Raw genomic sequence first — 27,431 nt, 5'->3', positions numbered from 1 at the left:
AAAAAAAGCAAGAAAAACAAGAGCCCAAAGGTAAACTTACTCTGTCTCTAAAGATCCCTTTGTATTACCATTCATATGGCAAACAGGTGTGCTCAGTCCTTCAGAGTGCACTAAAAATTCTTCAGTTTATGCCTCAGAAAGGCTGATATTCACTCCCTGTACATTCAGTACAAACATACTGTCTGTTGTAATTATTATTCCTGAAAAGAAGGAAATCACCTCTGGACCGTGATCTTCCTCGTCCTCGATTGCTTTGTGCAACTTCACTAGCTTCTTCAAACCACCTTGACAGCATGTCTGACATCCTCTGCATCAGAGAGACATTAGGACTTTGCTCCCCTGTAAAACAAACAAAGTTTTATCTACAAGTTCACAAAGCGTTCGTTTCCCCCCCTCCCCCCCATTTCTTCCTTCATAGAAAAAACAACCCTGTGCTGTAAGCTACGGAACCAGTAACCCCCTGAACCATCTCTTTTTTCAGCAACAACAGTCCAGCAAGACTTGCCAGCTGAACCCAGCACCACATAAAAAACAACAACTCCTTTTCTGCTTTACAATTACCTGGGAGCTTTTGTACACACGATGTTGTGAAATTTGCGTCATTCAGTTTTAAATGCTGCTTGAATAAGTTAAGAAAGCCTAGATTTTATGTTTTTCCAGCTAATTGTAAAATAATACATTTTGTCATTAAACAATGAAAGAGAAAAAAAGACTAGCGTAAAATTAGAACATGACGTTTTTAATATTTCCAGAAGGTTGTAATGTAATACAACTGCAGAGTTCTTCTAGGGTTTTTCATTTTCACACTTTTGGATCAAGATTCGGGACTGCAAAGACTCCCAAGCAGCACAATCTCTGACATACTTTCTTTCAACATAACTCAAAACATTTTCTTCTCGTTTTATTTCTGGGTTTAGTACATATGAAAGAAAATTCATTTCAAGAAAGAAGATAGGAAAAATTCCATTCATGAAAGGCTGAAATAGAATATTTGAATTTTTAAGGGTTTTTTATAGTCTGTGAAATGTGGTGGTTTGGAGGGGGTTGTTTGGGTTTTGGGTGGGGTTTTTTTGGTGGGTTTTTTTGTTTGTTTGTTTTGTTGATGTTTTTAAACAGAATGGCATCTTCCAATAGAAAACCATTCCACTGGACTGGACCATTTCACTCACATTGAAGTTAAGAGCTTCTGATGGCCCCTTAGCCACTTTGGAGGTATCTGACGTTTGAGCAACCTTTGGAAAAGTTTTGTAATTGAAAGACCTTAAGAAATAGAATCCCTGTGAAGTACTATTACTTATGAAAATACGTATGTGAAAAATATTTTAATATCCTGCATACAAAAAGCTAACACTGCAAGATTCTGCAGCACGCTTGGGAAGAACGTATACAGTGATACAGAAGAACAAGATCAGTGCTGCAACCTGCACAGATGTTATAAAAGCTGAAAGACTAATCAAATATCTGGCGCAACTGGTGATCTTTCAGGACTGCAGACAATCTTCACTGGTACGATACAGCTTGAATATATCAGCACTAGACCTTGCTTTGGGATGATTTGCTTGAGTTTGAAAGACATCGTTGGGAATGGAGAAGGGAAGGGGACCACACCAACCCACTCCCACAAAAACAATGCCCCTCAGTCTGACCTCAACGCCCTTGTCTATCCTCATTTCCAGACTGCAGGTCTCTGAGCCTCCCCTGGGATCCCTCACTCCCTTCCCTGTACACCAGACAGAGGAGCTCTGACCTCAGGAGCTTAAAACACAAAAAATGGAATGCAACAGCTGAAGAAAACAGACAAAAGGTATTTAATGATGAGAAGAGAGAACAATGAATGGTTAACAGGAAAATAAGGCACAGGTCACCACATGCCTAACTAATGCAATATACCCATTCTCTCTCTGTCACTATACAGTTGTCTCAAACAATGCACAGTAAAGATATTGAAGCTTTGTTTTGAGAAAATAAAAATCTAGCCAAGGTCTATACTGGAGGAGTCCTTTTCTCAGGCTTCATTTCCTCACCAGCAGGTTTACTTGACATTATGGGGAAATGACAGCTAGAAGGACACTGGAAATATTTAACCGAGAAAGAATCTAGATAGAAAGTAACTTTGTGCAAAGGTAAAGCAGCAATTAATTTTGATGGGAAAAACCTGCAACAAAAGCGATAGCAAAAGTGCCCCTAACACGAGGGGCTATACAAATAAGATCTGTGGAACTAAGGCACTAAGTAAACAGAACATAAAACTGTTAATGATCAAATTCTGTGATATTAGAATTATAGGATGAAACAGAGCAGTTTAAAAGGAAAGAAAGTATTCCTTTACACAGCAGGCACTGAACTTCTCAAGTCTTTTGCCACAGGAAATATTATCAGCAGGTTCAAAAAAAGGATTACAGAAACTCAAGGCAAGAGAACCATATGCAGATTCTAACGCAACAGATGGGAGCGTACCCTCTAACGTTTCTAATCCACTAATTCCAAACACTGTGGGAGCAACAAAGGCAACAGACTAAGGTAAGAGTTCCCTCCCTAAACAGCATCTCCTATTGCCCGTGTAGGATACGGAATCCTACTCTACATGGACCATTAGTCTGACACAGCTAGACAATTTTATTCTAGTTTGAGGAATCAGGAGGATGAAAAAAACAACAGAAAACCCAGAAAGGTAAACGGTAGGCAGAGAAGCGAGACAGATTTAAGGGATCTAGAACAAATACTTATACCCCCACGACCTGTCAGATTTAAACAAAAACACTTCATTAAATGGAGAGTAAGATGAGTGACAAAGCATCCCCCGTCCTGCTTTGGTGTCCCATTTTCTGTTACTAAAGCATAGCTTTCAAAATGCTCTATCCGCTGAAACCTCAAGTAATTGAGTTATACATTACAAACATGAAAATATAAGCATAACAATTTAGTCACTACGTGTTTTATAAAAAAGTGAAAGACACAGTATTAGTATCCTACTGCTCTGAATTCCAGTCCCCTAATGTAACTGTTACAGAGCATTTAATTTGTAACTCTGATTGCATTTGAGGCTTGCCTACAAAAAGGGAAATAGGTATTTGTGTCACTGTATGACTAATGACAATGAAACAAGCTCCCCTTGATTTACATCAGACTACCTGAAGCAACAATTTTTCTGATAAAAATATTTTTAAATTTAGACATTTTTAACAATCACTGTAGAATAGCAGTTTGGTGTTAAATTCTAAGAAAACCATCTTAAGACCCGGCTGATTCTTAAAACACGAACAGTTTCATTTGAAGCACTGCATATTTCAGGAATACTGAAGAAAAATTGGAAAATAAAACCCAAATCAACAACAAACAAACGAAAAAAAAATGACACAAGCAAAGACAACAACCTCCCTCCAAAAGGAAACACTTTACCATCTCTTTCTCGTTCACTCTCAGGCCTTGCTCTTGGTCCAGTATCCGACCAGTCCCCTCTTAACCTCAAACGTTTAACAGGAGGTTGCCGTAACTAGGGGGAAAAAAAAAAAAAAGGATGGGGTGAGGTGGAGAAGGGCATTACAAAGCTATTTATTTCAGACAGTACAGAATTCTAAGTCTAAATTTAAATGTAGTATCTCCATTTTCTTAATTTTCATAAATTTGTATGTGTCACAAAAAAATGGAATGTCAGTCATATGTTCAGATCAACTATGAATAAACACAAAACTGTAACAATAGAATGCAAGAGTTTTAGCTACACCGAACTTCAACAGTCTAAATTAATCTCTCAGAGTAAGTGCAGCTTTTATTTTATGCAATACTAACTCTACTATGTTAATTGAGGCTTTCCATACTGAACAGTAATTAAGGTTTTCCAGAATTCAGCCTGGATGCAAAAGTATTCACCCCTTCATGTTAAAACCTATATGGCAGCTTCGGTTTAATGAAATGTGCATTTGCATCTAAGCAAAAGGAAAAAACCCCAATCAGGCATTACTAAAACAAAGAAATTTTAAGAAAATACTTTTTAGTTTATTTTTTAACCCATCCTTTTTTAAAAAAAAAAATTATAACAGGGGGTTTTGCAGCAGGAAGTATAGTACAGGTACTATATAGGTAGTGTTACTTCCAGCAACTTGAAGGGATACAGCCAGAGCTTTGAACATTCACAAAGGAAGTTTGGAGCTTGAAATTAAGTGTATTGGCTGAGTATTTCTGGGGTGTTTTTTTTTAAAAAAGGTGAATAATTGTGCTGACAATTTTAAATTAAACTCAAAAGCCCTGTGGTGAAAGCATGTTAAAGTATTAACTTTCAGGAGCCAGCAGATTCAGAAAGCCAGCTTTACATTTCTTCTACTCTATACAACTTAAAGACAGGCTGGAATAAAAATAGCATTTCAGGAAAATCAAGCAGCAAGCAAAGATTACAGGACACATTCCATGCCTACAAAGGAAAAGAATATGTAAGATCTGTTATTAATAGGTGGCCACAATCATGTGTCTCTACAGTGACTGGGCAGTCAGTTCACCACCAAATTACTTCACATCAGGTTAATGTTACACAGAAGAAAGGGAGAAGTGCAGGACCATCAGGGCATCCCACTTCTTCTGGGTTCCTCTTTGCTCGCTCCTGCCTCAGTGAGGTAACAGTGTAACTCACCTGGACATTCCTCCTCAGTCCTACGAATTTACACCCCCTCCTGATCAACAATATTTGTACCAGTAATAGCAGCCTGTGGCCCAATAAATAGAGCATGGTCATTGCTAGTAACGTGCCACAGGTTTAATATGAAGCTAACAACGCAAGCCTCACACTTGTCGGGCTTTGCCTGGACTCCACTTGGAGCATTCTGTTAGCTCATTCAGCTGCAACAGCAATTGTCCAGTGATTGTTCAGAAAGAAAAAAAAAAGGATGCTTATCACCGAATTTGTTTTAGTTTTACTGAGACTTGCATAGATGTGTAGCGCACAATCACCTGTTAACAGTTTCGGTACATACAGGAACGTTAGCTAGCTCAGCTTTAGAAAAAAGAACTACTGATGACCACAGGACACCCGATGCAGCACCAAGTAGTACAGGCAGGGGCTGACAGCAGATACCCTGCAGGTGTGGGCACAGGAGGGTACCAGGGAGACACCTTCTCAGCAACCCACCCGTGGCTGTTTACTGTAAAGGTTGGACCCAAGCAACAATTGGTTTAGGGATAACAAGGACAAAGAACAAGCAGTTAAAAGCAAAACCGTGCCACACTGGCCGACTAATAAAGAAAACAGATAATGTAAAATGTGTTGAAAAACATAAAACAGCCTCCAAGTAGATTCTAAGAAAAAAACAGGAAGAAAACATCAGCATCATGCTTCTCCCAGCAAAGAGGAGGAAGAAATCACCATCACTATCATCACACTCATCCTCCAGGTGGAGACAGCAGGATGTTGACAACTCATTGTAAACTCCCTTGAAGCCCCTGTCTCAGCCTAAAGGTAATGAATTCACCAAGCAGAGGAGCTTCTGAAAGGGTGAGAGCATAATGCCAGAGAAAAAAGTAGTGGATGGTTGGAGCAGTGCGGGAGGGGGAAGAGATGTATAATTTCACTGTGGCTAAAGAGATTTGTTCTACACTGATCAGAAAATTTAGACTGGAAGGGTCAGCATCATTGCAGCTGAGCTGATAAGAAACAACTGCTTGTGTTTTGGTTGCACAGCTGAAACTTTTAATACTACTCAGTACCGGTGGCTTACCTCCTCGATCTAAGCATTTTGTACCTCCTTGTCTCTGTCATTAAATGATAACTTTAAACAAAGTATTTATACTCGATTTCAAAGAATATGCTTTTGGTGGCATGGAAAATAACAGAGAATACACCTCTGTTACACCTGTTACGAGAGTGACATACCACCCTTCCTGGTCTTAGAACCTGAGGTTCATGTAGATGCCTTCTCATCTTTAGGAGAGGAAAACCAGACAAGAAAGAAAACCAGAGCAACAAAATATTGTAAATAAATAAATATGGTGTACATTTGCAACCTACTTGTCACATCTCAATCTACGAACATCAACATTAATTCAAGATTAATTTAAAGGGAAATACAACTGATGTAAGTGTGTCACAAGAAAAAAAAACACACACATGAAAACAGGTCATCTTAATCACTTGCCTCTTCCCGTCTCTCTTCAGCAGAAGGAACTTTAAGTTCTCGTGCCGTGTCATCCTTGGGATCAAACAAGTATATGTAATCCGATGAGTAGCTAACAAGGATCTCTTGACCATCTTCACTATAACAGAGAGATGTTACTCTGCAGGATTTGTTATTGAGATGAGGAGGAACAAAACGTGCCACCATTCCAACAGTGCCCCTACCAGCATAATTCCCTATATTAAAAAAAAAACAAGGAGTGCAGGGGGAAGAAAGAAACCATATGTTTACTATGGCAATTTTTCAACATCTTCAATATACTTATTTAACATCCAACAAAAGATGATTAGAAAAAAAGCTAAGTATCCTGTAGCTTCTACATTAAATTGGATCTGAGTAATGACATATCAGATCTTACTGGTATTCTGTAGTTTTGTTTACGAACACTACATACATCATTAAAAAAAAAAAAAAGAGATGAACACACACAGAGAAATATATTTATATATCACATACACATCACATGACAGTATGGTTGCTATCTGTCAAATGTAGTACAAATGGAAATTTTGGAACCCAAGAACTTTTACACAATAATAATGCAAATCTGTATCTACACACAAATTAGAAAGGAATTAATTATATGAAACCTTAAAAGTTTAGGACACACACCTCCTCTTTTCTACCCAAAATGTTTTTAAAAATAGTAGTTTTTCTTTGAGACATAATAGTGCTGTCACTTTGAAACTACAGAAATATACAATACATTGGACATACCACGCTTCCCTGACAACTCACCTCCATTCCACATACTAAAACTATCTTAAATTCTAGAATTATAGTTTGTGAGCAAATAAAAGTTACCTCTAAGAAGATCCAACATTCAGAAAAACAGACTGTTCCAAAACCTCATAATTTGCCATGTAACTGTTTCCCACATGGCATACCTGTTGTGGCTTAGCATGTGCCACAGTCTGCCCCTGACCACAGAACAATTCAGAATTTATCATCTCACACTATAGCAGGACTGAAACAGAATGTTTTAAGTGAAAATCAATAGTTTGCTCACGAGTCATAGAATACTTCACCTCTAAAAAAAAAACCCAACCAAAACCCAAACACGCAGCCCCAAAACAAACAACAGAACCCTATACCACTGCATCCAGAAAAATTAACGAGTCTTCAACATTTTGTCTTTGTCTTTTCCTTCCTTTACTCCCTAGGCCAGCATACCCGAGTTCATCTTAGTCCTGTATTGTTATAGTACAAGAGGTACGTAGTACCTTTACATCAACCCCCCCCCCCCCCGAATCTGTTTCTCAGGCAGCTGCCACAGATTTTTGCTGACCACTGTGATGAAAGGAAGAAATCTTATAAGAATGTTAGCACGATGAGAGGGCTATTTTTATGTTTATTGAGTGATCTTTACTGTTTCCTTGCTCCTCCATCACAATCATCAACAGGAAAATGCTGCAAGAAATGACAGATTCTGTGACACTGATTACTTGTATGAATGTGTATGCACAGCTATGTATATTAATTCATACGTGTCCAAACAAACAGTGATCATACATTGTAAGAAAGAGCTATGTTAAAACTACATAACACTTTTGCATGTCACCTGAATTTTTTGTTATAAAATCCTTAGGTAAGCATTGGAAGCATGTTAGCTTTCACCTGAAGGATTTGTAGCTTCTCAGTAAAAATACGGTAGCTATAACAACAACTACTGCAAAGGTAAGCATATTGCATGATATTGTAGAGTTCATAAGATCTCTTCCCGTAAGAAGCAATGCATTCCAGCTTGGCAGAGTACAAGAAGAAAAGAACTACAGTAAAATTCAGGTGGACCACTGCAGGCTGCTATCATTAGCTTTCTGGAATCTCGGAATCACATATTTCAAGACAAAAGGAGAGACATGACAAAATGTCTTTTTCTGCATTCAGTGTATCACATATCCTAAGATGGATGAAGAGATTAAGTTTACTTACCTGAAGATTTCTGTATTAGCAAGTATTAAAGTGAAACGATTCTGTTATTTACAAAGCATAGTCCTCAGTGAAGAAAGCTACGCTACATTCGATACTACACTTCAGTCATTCACCACCCATTTTGGAAAAAAAGAATCTGAAACAGGATCTGCAAATGGTTAGAAAAGCTTACTGTAAGGTATGGTTCCTACCTGTTGCTCTTGTACCGAGCATTCGCCGATCATATATTCTCACTGAGCTATCAGAACAACCCACTGCAAGATAGTAGGGGATTGGTGGACAGATAGCGACAGAAGTGGCAGCACGCCGACAGTTTATTAAAATATCCTGGAACAAACAAAATTACAGCATTTAAATAATAGCTCTGAAAGTTTGAAACATAATTCTATTTTTTACTTCAGGACACAGGCCCATTAGTCGGGGAGGTTTTGAGAAAACTAGGTTTGCCCCTGTGAAGGTAGGTTGTAAATATGTGAAAGAGAAAAGCCACTGCAGAGAAGGAAAACTATCAGAGGAAGAAATACAGCAGGAGATCAACTAAAAAAGAAAACAAACAAACCAAAACAAACCACAGAAACAAACAACAGAAACAAACATTTAAGGATAGATAAACATAACAACTACAGATCTATAAACTAGCTTGCACCTTGGATTTTCTTAAAATTCAACAGTAATCTATGTTTCCATAAGAGTACCACATACACAGAAACAGTTTAAATTGATTTAAAGGATCAGAATAGATTTCATCCATTGGCAGATAATTGGATAGGGAAAAAGGGAAAAAGGGAAAAAGGGAAAAAGGGAAAAAGGGAAAAAGGGAAAAAGGGAAAAAGGGAAAAAGGGAAAAAGGGAAAAAGGGAAAAAGGGAAAAAGGGAAAAAGGGAAAAAGGGAAAAAGGGAAAAAGGGAAAAAGGGAAAAAGGGAAAAAGGGAAAAAGGGAAAAAGGGAAAAAGGGAAAAAGGGAAAAAGGGAAAAAGGGAAAAGAAACCCCTAGAAGGGGTAAGGAAGTGCATAGCAGAATAAAATTAATCTAAAGTAGTAATACATACGTTGCTGTCAGTTTTTCTCCAATATTAAAACTGTTTCTGAAATGTAAACACAGTAGATACCACCAATACCTTACCTTCTAGGGAGTAACACCAGTGACTAATTTGATCTAGTATAATTCATTATCAAATCTTTTCTTACAGAAGGACAAAGGATGCTCAAGAACTCAAGGCTGCAGATGATTTTCAAGACTCATTTTTTACTTCGAACTCTGTACTCTATAGTAGCTAACGTACATCAGACCAAGAGATTCAATTTCAACATAGAAACTTTTCTACTATATCTGAAGCCTCACACTCTAAAAAAAAATGCTACAGGAGATACTATAAATAAATAAATAAATAAAATTTAAAAGAGACTCCCCAAACTTTTTTTGTTTCTTGGGAAATATGTTGTCATCTCCACCAAGGACCCTGAAATCTATTATTTCTAAAAGCCTTACCAGAATTCATATCCTATGTTTGTATGATGTACAGCTCTACATTTAGGTCATCTTTATTAAAAGATTTCACTCTTACATCTTTACAATCTTCCTTTGTGCAACTTGTTTTGATTCGAGTATCAAACCATCTTACAGTGCCATCTTCACCACAAGAGAGGAAAGTATAGGGATCATTTGGTACTGTCATAATCTGCTCCAAAAAAAAAAAAAAAAAAGAAAAAAATATTAATACTTCCAGAAATACCATACCATTAATATGAAAATAAAAGCATCAATATTTTGAGCAGCAGTAAAGACTGAAGCAATTACAGCAAGTCAAGCTTTCTGTTGAAATAAAGAGGAAAACTGAAAAACTGCTGATGTGTCTTTGTTTTCAAGAAAAGGTCTGAACTACTGAATTTGAAGCAACTGTGGAATGTCACATAAGATCAAATATTTGTAAGTCAAAACTTAGTTATTTCTATTATCTTTTAATAAGCAACGTACATCTACTGCAATCAGTTTTCAGATGAGCAATCAATTCGCTGCAATAATTCAGCAGAAGCTCAGTTTGTTCTCCATCAACTAATCAAAGACAGTAACAAACAAAAAACCTTCAGAAGTCTGAATGACGTGAAAATACTAGACGGCTTTCAGTCCCATGGGGCCATTCCTTTACATTCATAATTGTCCGCTGAAGCAGCTATACATTAAAAGGTGTTACTAACCTCCCCCCCCACTGCATTTTATATATTTATTTATTTATTTAACTTTTTAAGAGACACTGTATTGCACCGTTTTCCTGACCTCAGCCCTACTCAAACTAGAGAAGACTCAGATGGAGTCTCACATGTATAGCTTCACTCAAGAAGGCCTCCTTAAAACAAAATAAAAAGGCAAGGAACAATAATATTAAAGCTGAATTCCACAGGTCAATGAATGTACATGAAAAGTCATGTTTTTACATGCTATCCTTTAAATACAAAACAGAGCATGTTGTGGAAACTAGCAGCATTTTTTTCTCTTACACTACTGCTACTATCAGTAACTTCATAGAAATTTAGAAAGCTGCAAAAATCAGTAATTGTGCAATACACTAATTCAACACAGAGTAAATGAGTGATTCTTCACATTTTTAATGCGATAATTTATTCTCCCCTTCAACTCTTAATAAATACGGATATCAGCAAATCTCTCTGAAGTGGGATTACACTGGTAATCGCTGCAGGATTCAGCATTTTGTCTTGTAATGTTTATATATATATATATAAAAATAAATAAAATACATTTTTTATATGTGTATATATATGAAATATATTTATATATATATATAAAAATTAACTAAGACAAGGTCTGCCATGCCAAATCTTACTGCTGACAAACAAAAAGTTTAGCAGGCATAACAAACCCAAGGTTTTAACAACAATGGAACAATAAACTTCTGAGTTTTGACCATTATTCCTCAATACGTTAGCATAACATAGTGAAAAGAGTGTTTTTGACTACAAATTCACTCAAATTAATCTCATTGGTGTAGTTATAAAAGCCAGCAATTGTTCTTCAATCCACGAAATCCTTCCAGCATTTTTGCTGTATTTCGATGCAGAGCTTTTATTGAGAACATTTACTTCGTACCAAGAATGTTGCTGAACATGGTATAACACAGCGAGCCCTTATTTCTAGTAGTTGTATTTTATTTTTATTCACACTAATACTGTTTGACAATATGCATGTAATATTGCAGTACATACCTCCACTTGCACACACAATTTTCGTGCGGTGTTTAAAAACATACTAAGTACTTTATAAGCACCAAAATAGAAACTCAGAAGTGCTTACTCAAATAATTATGTCATTATTACTAAATTTAAGTTCAACAACTACACATTATATATATAATTTTAATCCTTTTTTTACTAACAAAAAAAATTCATTTTCTATTTAACTTTAAAAATATATAGCTATATGGTCATGTTACTGTATTGAAAATATGAAGGTAAGAGTTCTCCATAAAATTACATTCTTCTTCTGAAATGCAATTAACATAAAGGGCAATAAAGAAAAGCATTTGGCTGAGTAAAAATAAATGTATAAAAAATAAATTGTCCAGAAACATTTCAAGAACATGTCTCCCTCTCTCTACTTACTCTATTCTCCCCCAGAATCAAAAACAGTTGTCCAGTTATCTCAGAGTTCATAACAATCTACACAAATTTCCACATTACTCTCTTTCAATTGATGTTTTTCTAATGTCTTGGACTGCCACAAACTCCAAGTTTAAAGTGCAGTACAAATTCAAACCACATTCAAATTTAGAATTGGTACCTCAGGGGCAGATGATACAAGCTTTTGTTATTTAGAGAATCCAATGAGTCAAAGTTCTATATTTAATACAATGATGTGGTTACATACAGCTGGGCAGTAACGTCATGCTATTTTGAAATTATTTTCCCACTCCAGAAACCTCTCAGTGACCAAGTTTGTTATGTCATAAGGTAAAGCTGTATCTCAGCCATTTACTTAAAAAACCCTGCTATTTATTATACTTTCATATGCCAAGGCTCAAAAAAAGATCTGCTATGCCACAAGGTAATGCATACGTTTCATGTTCAAGTATCAGGTTTAAGACACAGTAACAGAATTTATAGCCTTTATAAAAGTACCTCCCAAAAGTATAATAAACCTATCCTTTTGAGGAGAGGTCAAATTGAGATATGTTAAACCTCAGTGCAAAACAGGTGAAGAAAAGTAACCTCAAAAAGAGACACGGTTGTTAAAATAGTCAGTTATACAAGGGGGTTGAGATTCCTTCCGTTACCTGTGTTGAAAAGCAGTACAAAGGACCAAAACAGTATCACACTGCTGTCACTCAAAACAATAATGTCCTCTTGTTCACATTATTTGCGGAATAAACACCATACCAAACGCCACCGGTTTGACTGTGCAATACAGCAACCATCCGTACTTTCTTCAACGAATGATTTTGAAGAATTCTACTATATTCTACAACTACTTACTGCTCAGTTTAGTCGTTCTGTATGGACAACAATAAAACTTGCACCATGATTTGCCAAACTGTTAGGCTCTCCGTATTTCTTCTAAAATATTTTTCAAACTCTTACAGTCTGACAAGTTCAATTTGTTGTACCTATGAAGTTTATATTTATCATCCGGTTTAGTAACTTGCAACGCGCATACCATCATTACTGATGACAAACAACACCTTGCGAAGAGACAACCAGACAACCCACATCTCATACTACAGGTTGGAAGTGTTATGTTCTAGCCTCCGTTACTACTCCTGACCCAACAAGCACAACTGGCAACTGCTTTCACTGCATTTTCCCAGCCTGACCACTGGTTTGCAGCACCACCTGGTGTCAGTCACTTTATGGGATCAACCAAAGCGTTGGTCAACACAAGCTCAGGCACATCAACACTTCAGACCACCGCAGCGACTTCCACGCGGCCATCAACTCTTTCATGAGCAGCACTCTGAGCAGCCTCGCCCATAAACCCAAACCTCACACACTCAAACCCACTGCTCCAATGACACTTCTACTCCTGCCTTCACCGCTCCTCGGCACCGTATCCATAACCATTCTCCTAGTCTCAAGCTCAAAGCTGCTTTATACAGTACTCACAGCTAGCTACCCAGGCGACAGAGGTACCCGTTGAGCCCCTAAGCCTGCAGCCCACCACCAAGGGGGGGCTCTTCTTTCCCCACGAAGTCACAGTGCAAGGACCTGACCTCCCGCATCCTCAAGCAGGGCATTTCGCTTTTAAGAAATAGCATCTCGGTCTCTAAGAGGTTCTGGTGAAAAGCCAGGTTTTATCTGAGATACAGAGAACATCCAACCAACACGCAGAATCCACAGACTAGCACACAGACTACTATCTATAGTAAACTTCAGCGGGAACTGAGGCAGTTTAAGCTTCTGACCCTGGGCCATAAGGACTGATGCTATTCAAAGGCAAGAGCAGTTTCTCGGGCAAAACAAACCTCCAAAATAAAAGCAGATGATGCAAGCCTGGGATCCAGAAGCGCATTTTGCAAAACTGAAAAGACAGTCTTATATTAAACCCCAGGCAAAACCATATCAAACCAAACAAAAACAGAAGAAAACCAAAACCACAAATCCCAGAAATGGAGTGAACACCACAAGGTTCTCTCAACTGACCTACACAGTCACCCTGCAGACAAGAAGCATTTTTGACAAAACCTTTAATGGAAAACATGTAATTACAAATGTAAGGACACATCTATACATGATCAAAAATTAATTCTGGCAGTACTGCATCCATTTTCTTTTTTCACACACCTTTTCACATACACAAACACCTGATTTCTTAACAGGTATTTTTAAATATTCTGTTCACTTAACCTACAAAGAAAGATATTTAAAAGTTTGCCATGAAATCTGAGTGAAATAGTTCAAGCAGTGATCAGTTTGGGATTTTTTTCCCCCTCTCTGTGTACTGTGGTAGTTAAAAAAACCAAACAAAGAAAAAATAATCAAAAAACACAACACTGGAACATTTATAACCTATGAAGGAAATAGCAGTATTTTTTCTATTTTAAGCACAGTAAGTTTTAAAAGCAGATTTTGCTGTCAATTAAATAAATAGGTCAATAAATCTGATTATCTTCCTAACTTAAGTAACATTTTTTTTCTTCACTTGCCTATTTATAGGAACAAAACTTCCAAGCAAGGATTGAAAACACTGGTGCTGAATCTACACATGAAGAATTAACTATAAAATCAAATAGAGAAATTACCTAAAACTATCAATAGGTTTATTCACACATGCTGAAATAAACATTTCTTAGAAGGATTTAAACTGTGAAAAAGGCATTAAACTGCTGAAAAGTTGGGGAAGGGGAGAAGAGAAATTAAAATCCAAATCATAGCCACTGTCCCCCACTCCCCAAACTACTTTAGAAAGAAATTCACAGCACAATTTAAATCAGTTTTGCTCTGCAGAGGATTCTTTCAGTGAAGCTCTATTTAGCATCTACATTTGCAAAGAAAGTGGTCTTAATAACAGTACCTTTTGGAAAGTCTTCCATTTAATTTAGACAACTTATTTTTCATTTAAAGCCTACTCAAAGAATGTAAAAAAAAAAAAAAACCGAACAACAAAAAAAAAACGACCACACACCAAAGCAAACCAAATAAGAGAAAAAACAAAACAACAAAAAAAACAAAACCAAAAATAGAAGGAAGGTTCTGCAGCTCTCACTGAAATAAAGCTTTCGGCAGTCTGGTTAAAATCTTGGGCAACAATACAAGAAAATACGTATTCTATCCATCTTAAAAATTATCAGACTTTTGTGAGATACCTCATAGGTAGTTCCATAGTGGCATGTATACTGGCATTGTCTGTTGGTCTCTGCATCTTGTTCAACATTAGTGTAAAAAATGACTCCATCTCCAGAACAAGATACAATCTGTTTGTCGTTGGTGCAGGGTAAGAATTTTGCACTAAAAATATTGGCCCTGTGTCCTGAGCGAATGGTTGTTAAAACCTAAGGAAGAGAGAAAAAGGAAGGCTGTATCAGTTTAATAATTTCAAAGGCAATGAAGAATAGGAAGTAACAGACTCTGGCACTATAAAACATCAGTTATTACAGGCTGCCAGTAACCTACAGTTTAATACACCAGAACAGAGACGCTGTCTTTACACCGAATTTCTTTTAAGAATGAAGCAGTTCCACAAGAGACATTCACTTACGCACTTGCACAAAGTACTCTACAAAATGAAAGGACTGAAATGCAACTGCCACCTTTTGTTTTTAAAATGCTAGTGATATAAAACATCAAGCTTCTCCAAGTAAAACATTAGCCCAGGGTGATAGCGCAGCCAGCCAGCATGTCAGCGAGGAGGGATTTGGAAGATCTGGGGTATTGCGGGTCAAGAAGAATAAGGCATTGCGATCTTAAGTCTCAAAGAATGTCATTCATCTACAGTACAGCAGAGAAGCATATAATTTACTTTACCATCACTTGGTTTTAAACACTTTGTGACAACTCTTTATATTTTCTAACATACTTATTAGTCTACCAAAACCAAAAAAAAACCCCTCCATACACTTCCCTGTGCACTAGTGAACGTTCTATTCTTACCTTCTTTCTCCCATCTGCAGCACTTAAACCAAACTCCATTTTCACCACTAATAGGAAAAAGATACTCACCAAGCTGTTTACAGTATTAAAATTACTTCCAAATTTCCACTCAATCAACTTAATCAAAGAAAATACTATGCAAATGAAGTTTCTCTCCGAGCAACAGCTCATGCCTAATATTTCACAAGTGCTATTTCACACCTTTTAAACAATTCACACAAAAAAAGATTAAGTGTATCTGCATATTCTGAAAGATACGCAAGGCTTAGTATTAAGAAAAATAATCAAAATCAGGAGATGTAACCCATTAATTTTATTTCAATAAATACACTTCTTCATTTAGATTGGTTCAGATCTCTGCAATTTACTGAAAGCATTCCAAATCCAGACATTCAAAAGAAATTAGGAACTCTATCAAAAAAGCAACTCAGACCAAGAAGTCCATAAGGTACCCTAGTTCAGATGTCAGTTAAAGACATCACCTGCCCGTACCACTTCTGATTTTACATTACTGCTACTGTGAAAGAAATATTTTTGTCCTGACAAGAAATCCTTTTTTATCTTAGTCATTAAAACCAAACTAAACAAATTTAAACTACTAGGGGCTTCTCTACCATCTTGCCAGCTCTCCACCACTTCCTCTACCGCTGAATATAAGCAAGCAGAGGGGTTTTTTTCTTTGCTCTGGTGTACAATGTCCTTCTCTCACCGAATTGTAGATACTTCTTACTTTCCCCCCTTTTTCGCACAAGCCCAATCTAATGCCCTTGCTTTTCATGCAGACAATAGCTAATTTATTCTAATTTTCTGCTGCAGTTTTTCCCATCTGCTGATCTCAGTTTATACATGGAGATGATGGTGCTCAAACTTGGAAAAACCCCTTCTTTTTAGATTTTTCTTTCCTTCCCTTCTTCTCTTCTCCACTGTAAACTGAAACAGCATTCAAAAAAAAAAAAAAAGACAGTTACGCATTTTCAGTAGAGTTTTCTCACATGTGGATCTAACCTCCTCTCACATGCCCCTCAATTTCCTATGTTGCACAATGTTGCAATAAGAAGTATTAAAGTATCACAGCATTTATTATATGCAGAAGTCTTTCCATGCCCTTCTTGACTTGCACATCCTTGTACAGCCTTGACTTGTACATCGTTTTCTACTCTGGTTGTTAGGCTGCCTTGGAGGGAGGAGAAAGAGGCATACAAAGTTGCTGGTACCTAGGCAGCGAAAAAGATGAGAAAATACAACACACACAACCAATCCTCAAAAGCCTATTGTCGCTACGCAGAGTGAAACAATACTACCACCTCACTCCATTGGAGTATTTTACTACCGACGTATAAGAGGCTACAAATACTTAATCACTGAGGAAAAGGGGGAGGGCGAAGCAAAGGATTTCAGATGTTCTTTAAAGTAGTTGACTAGCTGTAGTAATTCTGACATCCTCATAACTTTTGTAATTTCTTAAGTAATATGTTACACAGAAAATCAATTGAAGAGGCAACAAATTCAAGAAATCAAAATGTATCTCGTAAAAGCACAGATTAAATCTTTGGGATGGGATTACTAATTTATGTAGTGATCCCAGAAGCTTGCATACAAGCTCCATCCCTAACAATAAGTATTTTCCTCCAAGGAAGCAGAATTTCTAGCAGCTACTCTGTTGTCTTCTTTAAATCTGAAATGTTTAAGTTCTGTTTACAATAAAAAGTTACCATAATGAAAAAAACAGCATTTTTTAAGTCACGTTAAAAACTAAAACCACTTTTTAAAAAGTGGTTTTATTTCCACTCTGGCTTACTTTTTGAAAAGAAGCCTGCTGAAACAAATGCAAATCAAATATCAGTGGGTTACTAAGTTTTTCAAGATGTATTTAATTTAGGGTTCCCACTCAAGGTGCCACAGAATCATTTACAATCCAGCCTTTTCAACAGTACTTCCTTTGAAGAGGTCAAACCCCCTTTAGAAGTAAAAGGAAAGCAAACCTAATGGAACTCCACCCTGCAGTGAAAAGTAGCAAACATGAATCTAGAAAAGCTGTGTATCTTCAGCCCCACTAAGCACCCCCCAAATCCTCCCCAGCACCCTTCTCCTGCAAGCTGAACCCTTTCTCTCCCAGAAGGCAAACCAGGCTGAAGATTCAAAAACCTCAAGTGTAATTAACTCCTAAGAATCCTGTCTTCACACAGGTATTAGCTAAGAGAAGTCTTGGGCTCCATTTAAAAGTTTTGAAAACTGAGTGCTCAACCTGATGGGAATACAGGAATTCCTGTCTTTTTAATCCATACTTGCAGCAGGTAGAGCTTGAGCTCCAGCCAAACTCTTCCCCCCTCCCCACCCCTCGTACTCGTGATGCCTAAAACAAGTAAAATGCGGAAGAAAAGCTCCACAAGACGAATTCTTCTCAGCCACTCCAAAACTATAATAAAGTGCTCATCCTTTTGATGTAGACTTGCAATTACTATACAAATAAAGTAACACATTTCTCCCCAGATGCACAAACACTCTAAGCATATAACCTATTTAAACTTGAGAAACGTTTAGAAAAATGTCTCCTTCTGAGACACATTTCACAGTAACAATTAGTATTTGCATCTGGCCATAGATAACACAAACTGGAGTGACTTACATAAAACTCATGTAAATAAGAATTAAACAAGATTAAATGCTTCCTTACTAAATCAGATACTTTACTAACACAGAAGACTACATTGATGACTGAAGTCTATTTTTGTTACTGTAGCCAGCTCATAACAGAAAATATGGTGATAAGGATATCTGCCAAGATGACAGAATTACAGTAGAGTTCTGGTACTAATACCAATTTGCTCCCTTTTCCTGTATTGATTCTGTTACTCAAGCCAGAGAAAATAAGCTAACACAACTGTCAGAGGCATTAAAAAAATCACCTCTCTAGTACGCTTCAGGAACAACACTGATTAATAAGTCTTCTTGCTAGTACCTGCTGGTTTATAATTACATTTGAATGGGCAGGGGGTGGGGGGTGGGGATAAATCTATCTGATCTGCTGTAAAATAATAACTCAGCTGACTTAAAAATAAGAAAACAAAACATCTCCTATATTTCTCATTTGGCTTAAGTACAGCAGTAGTACACAATGGGGAAACAACGCCAAACCATCCCATAAAAGCATAAAGTTTAAATTGCTGCGTTTATTAAAATGTTCCAATATTTTAATATAATTATATATTAAAGATAATGATATAGCAACTATGCTATAGTGATATATTAAAATAAACTCTGCACAGTAAATAATATTAAACACCCTTTACTCGCACAAAAAATTTTTACTTTGCAAGTCCCTCCAACAACACTCACTTGGGAATACAGCCTTCAGCCATTTCATAGCTGTCCTAGATACCCTCCTCCTCTTCAGCTGAGCTCCCAGTCCAGAAGAAACCCTGGTCTAGTGACACTGCTCTGAACTTCTGTCAGACTGACACACCAACAGCTGAACAGAAGAGATGAAGTTTGCAAGCTATGGCTCATTTGGGGAAGCAAGGGAAGGTATAATACCGATAAATCACGGGCAACACTCCAGATCACTATTATTTTCCCACCGCAGCTCTTCAGGAAGGCAAAATATTGCTGCCTCCACAACCTTCTATTCAAACTCTCCTCCACCAATACCACCCACACATTTTTGTTTCCCCAGCACATTTCACTTTTCAGCACCTCAAGTACTCAACCTCTGAGAAAGCAAAGGAGCGAGGACTTCGCTTGAACACTGCTGCACAGGATCCCCAGATCTATCAAACTATCAGCAGCTCCTTAACGAGCAAAGCGTGGAACACTGCTGCTGCGTGATGGATGCTAGCTGACATTACTGGAAGCCATTCGACTGCCTCGTAACCCATGTGAGGGCAGAAGTGGAAGAAGCAGAGACCTTCAACAGCACTTCCCCCTTCACAAGCCTGCTTCCCCTACTTCAGTACAAATCCTTCTCCGTCCACACACATGCAACACAAGGCAATGTAATTTCAAATGGTAATAAAGTATTCTAATCAAGATTGACACTTCAACAATATGACACGGAAAGACAACTCAGTCTGTTACATACAGCAGAAGTTAATACAGTATTTTAAAACTAAAACGAAGCCGAAAACAATTTATCTGACTATTAAGATTTCACAAGAATTACTGAACGCTATTGCTAATTCTGACACTAATCTGTTGTGAGACCATGTTCCTTTTGTGCCAGACCACCTACCGTAAAATGGGATAATACCTACGTCGCAAGGGATTAGAATGCTAAAGGTTTTAAAGCACTGTGAAGTTTATTCCCATTTATACACACTATAAAGTACCTGATATTATCTTTGTCAGATAATAACATATGAAAAATAATAACTTAAATCCTATTTGAATATTATTGAGTATCCAGAAAAAAACCCACCTTTCTGCTGTAGGGATTACTAATTACCAGATTGGTGTCATCCGAACCAGATAAAATATATTCTCCTGTATCATTCCAGCAAATGGTATTCACCTGCATAAATTAACAAAAATTAGTTAGTCTAGACTTAGATTAATTCAATTTTCAGAATATTAAAACATCGATACTCATCCAACACTACAGAAATAGGAGTTAACAAATTCAATTGAAATTGTGTAATTTCTAAGCAGCTAGCACAAAAAGAAAAATTGTGGTTTTAAAACAAATTGATAAGGGAATCACCTGCTTCATCTATGGCATCTCAATTACTCCCTCTGCTCCTGAAGAGTCCATCAGGTAAATTAAGCTTTCCCACAAAGGCCTCAGTAGCCGCAATTTTACATATTCAGGTGTTTTAATGTACCAAATCTACTCCACAGAGTTCTCCAAATTTGAACGAGAGGGTATCACAATGCTCTCGTTATTGTATCTTCACCATATCCAAATTCTGAGCATCTACTCTCTGTATACTTTTCAGTGACCACACCTTCTCAGGGATCACATGAAAAGCACCGCAGAATCCATCCCAGATCCCTTTTGAGAGGTGTGAGCATGCTGGGAAAGAATCATCCTACAGTGAGGTACAGAATCATAGCGGGAGAACTTTACAATATATTTCCTTATCAATTCTCCTTTTCACAAGACTGTGTTTCATAATGTGTCAATGAAATAAAGCTGTAAAAGCACTCAAAATCCAGGAAGCTCAGAAAGGATCCTTACAGTAACCTGTCTTCAAGCAGCAGCTCATGCACAAGCACCGAAGTCTGCATGCGTGACCACTGCTATTCCAAGTAGCCTCTAAAATAGCTTTACGTGTCAAACTGCAGCCATCAACATCTTCTGTTGGCTATATTCTGTTGGCAGAATAACTGCCTTAGTGTGGTGTATCGGAGTGGACAATATAATTCGTAAAAAACCCACTTGGTTCTCAATTGTATTTTTTTAAAATTTTATTCAAATATTTCATTCTGAGCCCAAAAGACAGACATCTTTTTGTTTAAAATAAATATGCCCATTTTAGTTACTATTTCAGTCACAAGCTCAGTTGGGGTCCTTAATTAGGCAACGTTGCAAAATCGGAATTAGCTGTTTCAGATGGATCATATAGGCAACAACTTGACATACCCATTACAGAGCTTTAAATGCACTCTTGCCGCTCAAAAGAGAGAGATCTTCATGTTACAACAGACATGCCTATGGCAGAGTTAGTTCAGTGCTCAGCAGCAGTCAAATAATATCAGGAATCGTTAGAAAGTGCTCGCAAAAGCAAACGTCATTCTGTCAGTGTATACATCCATGCATGGCAAATCCGTGTCTTCCACACTACGCAGTTTGGGTTCATATCCCACCCCCGTATTTTCCATTTCCATTACTGCCCATTTGAAAAGAGAAGTTACCAAAAAGAATTACTAGGATGTTCACAGGTATCTAACACTTTCTCGCTAGAAGCAATTAATTTGTACTACTCTCGGGAGGGGATATGACAGAAGCTTACGAAATCATGAATGACAAGGAAAAAAAATAATTTTCTGTGGCTCTTTACAGTACTGGAAATGGAAGGCCTCCAATGAAAACATCACATGACACACACGGCATTTTAGTAAAACTGGAATTCATTGTCACAGAATGTCCTAAACACCAGAAGTGGAAGAATATAAATATTCATAAAAGAAGAATGAAAAACGATCAGAAACAAAGATGCAACTTTCACCCCCACCTGCCCATCAAAATGCGATGCGTCCTCCAGCACACCCTTCAAGTACTGCCTGCCTGCCCTGCCTCAGCTTTCCTCAAAAATCGTTACTGGCCGCTCTTCGGGCCAAGTTATCAGGCTTGACTGAGCATCGGTATGACCTTGCATGGCTACTCTGATGATTTTATAACCCTGACTGTCAATCACCAAGAACCACGAATTCAGCTAGCCCCCAGCTAGCCCCCAGATCCATCTATCATTGATCTAACCTGCCCTGACAACAACTGTACTCCCAAAATATTGTCAAACATAGCACAGTGCTACAGCTAGGGCAAACACACAACCCCAGAATAGTCACCTTCATCTACAGTTACTTTCAGGCAGAAAAATACTAGCATTGCCCTAAAGAAACCGAAACGCTAATACAAGGATACAAGAATAGAACCAAGAACAAAATGCTGAAAAACCAGGGAAGCTGCCAAAAAATTAAAAAACATGCCGTGAGAAGGACGCGCTAGCACAAAAATGAAACAAATTGAGGGGGGTAGGAGTATGTGTCTAAAAGCAAAATCTGAAGAACAGGAAAGCAGAGAAAGCACTGAAGATGCAAAGGGGAGACATGATTACCTAAATGGCAGCGTCACAAACCTACACAAGACATCAATCATTCTCCTTCTAAATTCCAATTTCATTGCACTGATTTGTCTCAGGGTTGAGCGACTTCAATACACCCTATCCAGGCAGAAGTTGGTTCAGAAAAATTCCTGAAGTGCGATGACATAACCAAATGTGTGCTAGGGGTCTATAACTAAACAGGCTCTTTATTCTGTACCAGCTCACCATCCCAACATCACTGGCAAAAAATAACTCCAAAAAATGACAAAGTCTTTCAGTGGAGTAAGCTTGATTATTTTTTTTTTTCTCCCAGAGAACATCAACTTTCCAGTAAGGGATCAGTCAATACATTTCTCAGTGTTCAGTACAACCTATTGACCAACAGCAAATAACCCCAATAAATATGCATACGGATCACTAAAAACCGATGAGAACTTTTTTTAATCTGCTGTAATCAAGCATGTCTCATTCCACGGTAGCAACCCTACTATTAAAATGCACTGTAAAATGAGGAGTGCCTAGAAAATTGGTCGTATTTCAAAACCATGTAGAGAAACTATGTACCTGTTACCTTCACGGCTGTTCAACACCCAACTAAAAGCATAACGTAATGGTTACTACATTAAGGGCTTAAAATTCTTGGAAAAAGGTGTTAGAGCCAAAAGAAAGGGTATAACAAACACAAATGCCAGTTACTAATGAGATGAGAAGAGCCAAAAGGTGCATAATTCTCTTTTTTCTATGGAGTATTTCACATTAACAACTGTATCTAATTTTATTTGCCACTCAACTAGCCTTGAAAGGAAGCAGCAGGCACTTTTGATTCATTAGTCAAATAGTAAAAAATAAATTTATTATCTCTGTGTTTTCCTCAAAGGCAATGCAGGAAGGAGCTCAGCCAACCCTTAAAAACCTGAAAAAGAAAACTCCTTCCTTCTATGTAATGTAACGGTAGAATTAACTCTTTTCTGAACTAGGATAGATTAACAGAATACAAGAAATAGAAGAAAGGAAATAAAAAGTACTGTAGATATCAAAACCATCAGTAAGATCTCCCAAGCAAGGAATGGGGTGAAAAGGCACTACTTTTCATCCGTGGAGGAAAAGGTAAAAACTGCACACCCTAACAATATGCAAATTTCCTATACTAATTTAAGCACAGCTTTTGAGGCCTACATCTAAAAATTACTTGTTCTTTATAGTGCCACCCTGAAGGAGATGTACGCCACCCAGGACACTTGTGTGTTACTGAACTGAATGCCTATACACAGAAATGAGAAATTATTCCTCCAGGTAATCCTCTTTATTTTAAAACGTAGTATTTGCCCATGTCAAAGGCTCCATCGTCCTGTGCATCCTGCAGTTCTACCTTCCACAGCTTTCACAGGACCAGAACTGGAAGACTCCAATTCAATATGGTTTAGAGTTCCTTTCTCCTCTACTTTCCTCGCACTGCATCGCTGCTGGTCCAGTCCGATTCTCTTTCGGCATTTCTCCTCCTTCACACAGAAAGCATCTCACCTAACACTACACATCTCATCGTCTCAAGGTCCCTCGAGTTAACATGGAAAATGGCAACTTCTGGCATACGTATGACCTCACTGAACTGGACAATGTGAATCTCGTTGGAAGAGGCAGACGACACCCTGGAAGGACGATAAGGCTACAAGCAGACACCCGTGATTCACTAATTCAATCACTTCACACACTACTGCTAGAAACTGCGTCTTCAAACGAAGTGGAAAAGTGCACTATCTCAAAGACAATGGCATCTAAACTCTGAGATGATAAATACTCGTACCTCAAACAAAAAGGCACTGTGGTAATACGACTGCTACAAAACTATGTGTACTTGAAGTAATTCATAGAACTATTCCCTTCAAAGATGTTGTCCCTGAGCATGATTATACATACAGTCATATTTCCCAAAGGATCTCTCTTGTGTGTAACATAGATCAAATGGTAAGCAGGAAGTTGGACTTAACTTTTATCCTCAATTAGAAAAAAAAAAAAAATCTTGCCTTAAGTAAGTTGTCCACCGTGTCCAATTACACAGCATGCTTTATATAGAAAATACAAGTCACAACTTATTCCACAGAAGAATGCAAACGTTCTTAATAAAAAAACAAAACAAAACAAAAAAAACCCAAACCAACCCCCACCCTCCAACAAACCCCAATCACCCCCAAAAAAACCAAATCCAGAAACACCCTTAATAAGACAACTATGGCATTCATTCCTCACATTTCAAATGCATGCTGGTTCAGCAATTATGGGGAAAATTAAAGACTAATATGATCATTTCCGACTGATGGTATAAGGATATTAATCAGTAAGGGCACTGGAATATCATTTACTTTTATTTCACAGATTTTTTTGAAAGCAAGTAGTAAGAAATTATACCAAATGGTCGTTAGCTATAAAAGATTAATCCCTGCAAAAACCCACACAGTAAATGAGGTAAGAACTCCTAATACCCCATTCTTTAAAGATGGATAATACTGAGCAAATTTAATTTCTAAAGACCTTTTTCAAATTGTAGCAATATTTTAAACACCTGCATATAATGCTGTAAGTTCGCGATTAAAACATTTTCCACACACTAAAACAATCAGGTTAGCTTTTAAAGTATGCTTTAACATGTGGCCTAAAACAATAAATTCAAAATGATTTTTTAAATACGTATCCACCAGATAGACCCAAGCCACAAAACGAGCCAATACCAAATTTGCAATTTTTGTTACATGCTGCATAGTTAACTAAAAGGGAGATCAGTCACTCCATTTTTAACAAGTAGCAAAGAAGGACTATTTTCCTGTCCTTTGTTTTCTAGGCAAAATTTACTATTTTTACAAGAAAACAGAGAAAAAAATTATTTAAGAACCCAACCGACTTCATGGAAAGAAACTTGAAAGTTTCATCTTAAGCGTATTTGAGGAAATGAAAAACTACTAGAAATGAAATTATAAAGTAAAATTCACTGCTACAATCCTGAATATAAAAATTGGTAACTTTCTACACACCAAATCACAGAATGGTTTGGTACATTGTCATTCTGAAAACGTTTCTTGAAAAAAACTGAGAAATTAATGCATTTTTTTAAGCCAATACCATCTGTACCAGAACATGAAACTCACAATGGTAGTCAGTACAAAAAAGTAGCTGACTTCTTATATAAAGCAATTCTAATCCTTGCCTTTCCCAGCCTTTCTAGTCTCTCAAAAATATATGCAAGTCAAAATCATTTTTCTGATCTCAAGCCAAAAATCTAGGTTTTGTTAACACTTATTCTTTAAAACTACTGCTGTGTTAGTTAATAACTATAACACTCCTTAATATAAAGCTGCAAGTGCAAGCAACTTAAGGAAAAAATATCCAAAAACTTCCCATTTGAACAGCTTTTGAAATAAACACATTAAAGTATCAACTTTACACTTGCATTTTCACTTTTTATAGCACTACTAGTGTCCTTCCACTTTTCAGTTACGTTGTACAACAAGGATAGTTCTTTAACAATCATGAATTTCAGTTCTATTCATCAAGGGTAATATGGCAATCTCTTTGCCCTGTACCCAGTTTAAGTAAAATTTTTTATGTAAAAGAATATGACTTAGAATACTTGCACAACTTTAAAAAATTAAGTATTTAAATAAGCAATATTTCAAGTTATGGTATTACCTTTCAGGGGAGGCTTATTTTTGGTTTTATTGTCTCTTTAAATAAGCATTAGCACTCGATCATTTGCGTTTTAGACTTGGAGAATAAATCATTCAAAACACTAATAAAGCTTGAAGTCAACAAAATATATCAACATAGCACAAAACTACTAAAGATTTCATTTAAAGGTTTAAGAAGAGTTCTAACTGATAATAAGTTTGTGTTTTCCTGGCACAGGAGACTAATTAATTCAGCAGTGGGACACAGTATTTAGGTATAGGAGTGGGATTTTGGTTTGCTTCCAAGGTAAAGTGTCAGATGTTTAAGAAGAAACAAATAACTAGAGAATTCAGATGTAGGCCTCAACAAGCGGAGTTTTCCAGCTCAGCTTTAATACATGGTATTTGCATTTCTAAGTTAAGGAACTATTACCGTGGCAACAAAATTGAAATTTAACGGGGTTTTTAACAAATAAAAAAGCAACAAGTGACTTACACATCCATCATGCACATTCAAGGTTGCTTCAAGTTTTAATCTTTGGATAAATTCTCTTCTCCCTGTGAAGAAAAATACTAATTACATACTCTTTCGAAGGAATAACACTGAAGAAGTAGTTAAGACCCTGCTAACAAGCACTAACCGGTAAAACCCTAAACAATAAAAAACCAGAATATAAATGTAAATCTTGAAACAATTCATATGGTTTCTATTTTACAAAAGGTAAGACAAGCATCACATTTGCTACCTCTTCCACCACCTTTAATAAGGATGCAGAAACAGCAAAATGAACATTTCACAGGTTCACAGGCCGACGCTTCCTCTAAAACTAGTAACTATAAGACAGAAAATAACCCTGTGGTTATTTGGTTAACTTAGCTGAAAGACAGCAAGTATAACATAGTTCATGATTTTTCATACAGCTTTTGTATAGAAATATAAAGAAGAATGTGTTTGGTCTCAAGAAGCAAGTAAAACATGGTCTTATAATTTCAGCAAAGAACTGGAAGTTGATCTTCCAAGCATCACCTACAACCCTACATCTCCTCTTAAACTAGGAAAATCCCAATTTCAATTTTATTATTAAAGTTGCATTTTGAAGAGGAACATTGTAGTCCATTACCGTTCCATCTGATATAGACTTAAGGGATAAAACACGAAGGAAATTTCTGGAAAGACGACATGAAAACACACACTGAGTAAGGCAAGGGCCTGGAAACTTTATGTCCTTATTACCCATATAAAAGCTGATTTACCACTGCACTTGGAAACACTACTGTGCTATGATGAGGGAAAAATAAAAATACATTGAAAACAGTGTGGTCTC

The 27,431-nt window shown here is 37.1% G+C and overlaps 1 protein-coding gene across 6 annotated transcripts in view; it reads right to left on the bottom strand.

Annotated features, from left to right (window-relative positions):
- Positions 1 to 27,431, bottom strand: part of DCAF6 (DDB1 and CUL4 associated factor 6) — a 90,234-nt gene that overhangs the window by 47,205 nt on the left and 15,598 nt on the right. For all 6 annotated transcript variants that reach the window (XM_080374579.1, XM_080374581.1, XM_080374583.1 and 3 more), the window contains exons 2-9: positions 26,603 to 26,664; positions 20,104 to 20,196; positions 14,906 to 15,091; positions 9,659 to 9,772; positions 8,285 to 8,420; positions 6,123 to 6,337; positions 3,400 to 3,493; positions 220 to 339 (exon numbers count right to left, since the gene is read on the bottom strand). In XM_080374579.1, coding sequence (XP_080230705.1) covers positions 220 to 339; positions 3,400 to 3,493; positions 6,123 to 6,337; positions 8,285 to 8,420; positions 9,659 to 9,772; positions 14,906 to 15,091; positions 20,104 to 20,196; positions 26,603 to 26,664 — 1,020 coding nt within the window. The remainder of the gene's footprint in view (positions 1 to 219; positions 340 to 3,399; positions 3,494 to 6,122; positions 6,338 to 8,284; positions 8,421 to 9,658; positions 9,773 to 14,905; positions 15,092 to 20,103; positions 20,197 to 26,602; positions 26,665 to 27,431) is intronic.

The sequence above is a fragment of the Falco punctatus genome (genome assembly GCF_963210335.1).
Source record: "Falco punctatus genome assembly, chromosome: 2".
Classification (NCBI taxonomy): Eukaryota; Metazoa; Chordata; class Aves; order Falconiformes; family Falconidae; genus Falco; species Falco punctatus.
This window is presented reverse-complemented; position numbering and strand designations above follow the sequence as displayed.